The sequence below is a fragment of the Oratosquilla oratoria genome, chromosome 16, assembly GCF_046742065.1.
Source record: "Oratosquilla oratoria isolate Oo_2021 chromosome 16, ASM4674206v1, whole genome shotgun sequence".
Taxonomy (NCBI): Eukaryota; Metazoa; Arthropoda; class Malacostraca; order Stomatopoda; family Squillidae; genus Oratosquilla; species Oratosquilla oratoria.
The window spans coordinates 61,385,757-61,387,528 of record NC_134792.1 but is presented as its reverse complement, the minus strand read 5'-3'; the positions used below and the strand labels follow the sequence as shown (position 1 = coordinate 61,387,528).

The 1,772-nt window shown below is 39.9% G+C and overlaps 1 protein-coding gene across 1 annotated transcript in view; it reads right to left on the bottom strand.

Moving 5' to 3' along the window:
* LOC143033710 (uncharacterized) overlaps positions 1–1,448 on the bottom strand; it is a 6,866-nt gene extending 5,418 nt beyond the window's left edge. The window contains exon 1 of the mRNA XM_076199195.1: positions 1,317–1,448. Within this exon, the coding sequence (XP_076055310.1) occupies positions 1,317–1,448 (132 nt within the window). The remainder of the gene's footprint in view (positions 1–1,316) is intronic.
* Positions 1,449–1,772: the final 324 nt, after the last annotated feature.

The following is a 1,772-nucleotide window of genomic DNA, read 5'->3' as shown; positions in this document are numbered from 1 at the left end:
TATAGTAACTGACCCTCCAAATACTTTTAGTAACTGACCCTCAAAATGCTTTTAGTGACTGACTCTCCAAATACTTTTAGTAACTAACCCTCTAAATATTTTTAGTAAGTGACCCTCCAAATATTTTTATTAACTGACCCTCCAAATATTTTCAGTAACTGACCCTTCAAATATTTTCAGTAACTGCCCTTCCAAATATTTTCAGTAACTGACCCTCAAAATACTTTTAGTAACTGACCCTCAAAATGCTTATAGTAACTGACCCTCCAAATACTTTTAGTAACTGACCCTCAAAATGCTTTTAGTGACTGACCCTTCAAATACTTTTAGTAACTGCCCCTCCAAATACTTTTAGTAACTGACCCTCCAAATCTAATTTCGTAATTTCAGGACAACTTTTGATTGTGGTTCTTTTGTTCTTTGCATTTTTGTCGATCAAATTACAAATTCAACAAATTCCCACCGTTTCTTTCATTTAATTACTATACCATCGATGTTTACTTTTGATTATGCGAATTTATGTTTCGGCAGCTGAAAACATTGATTAATTTATATTTCTCAAAATGGAGAATAAAAATTGGATCAAGGGAGTTTCTCCATTTAAAGAAAAACCAAAACATAATTTGAGAATGCAATAGATTCCCTCATCAGACATTTGTAACCTATAACGCCAAGTGGATATCATCCTAAACTCATAAACATGTGGACGTAAGTTCGAGTCCCGGGCCCACTTCGGGCTTGCTGCGTTGGTACCCAACAGTAATTGCCTGGAGAGAAGGCGACCTATCGTCGGGAAAAAAAAAAAAAAAAAAAAAAAAACGGCTCGCCGCACCTGATGCAGCTTTGCCTTACCATGGGTTTTTCACTTCCCAGTGCGTGGGAGCGGAATGGTGAGTACGTGGTAAAGCTAAAGATATGGTGATCTTATGTTTGTCCCATATACTGACACATACACCTCAGCATAATACACTGAACTGTTATTCAATAACAAAATATCTATCCATCCGGTGCTAGTAGCGGAACTCTGCCTAGTCTCCATCTTAGGTGACGATCGCTGAAACTAGCTTGACATAAAGAGTTGCCAGATACCATCACTGGCAATATTACAACCTAAACACTAACAAAAATTACTAGTATCAATATACTTACATCTATACCTCAAAAGTTCTTTTCTTCCTTATAAGATAGGGTGGCCTTGCTCGACAGCCGCAACTGGTTAACCCCCACCGATTCATTTACATGGCGCCCTTTCCTCCTCATCCACTCGAGGATTTACAGAAAAGACAAGAATTATTTATATGATGAGGAAGCTACACCATGAGGCGCGTGGCTGCGGCCGAAGCCGTCATTTTTGCTTTATGCCCATGGGCTTTTAGGGCATAAAGGAGTGCGGGATTCAAACCCACAGCTAAGCGAGTGCGATCACAGAACACTTTAGATTGCGCCATGAGTGCACGTAATTACCTATATGAGTTAACATGATTTGTGTGTACTAATGCTTACCCGTTTCAAAAGAGAAAATTGAAGTAGGACAAATTGCAACGTTGGCTTATGATATATATACATATACCAAGGCTTTTTCCCCCTTACACGGAAAGTAGCCAAAAAACAAAGGCATAGAAATCATTCCCACCCATTCCATCCCCTACATACTCCACTCCCCTCCACTCTCTTCCCTCCCTCTTATCTTGGCACCTCCTGGATGACAGGTTATCCCTGCATCTTGTCCACTGCCCTGGGTCAGAAGCAGTGTTGCAAGACACAGCATATCC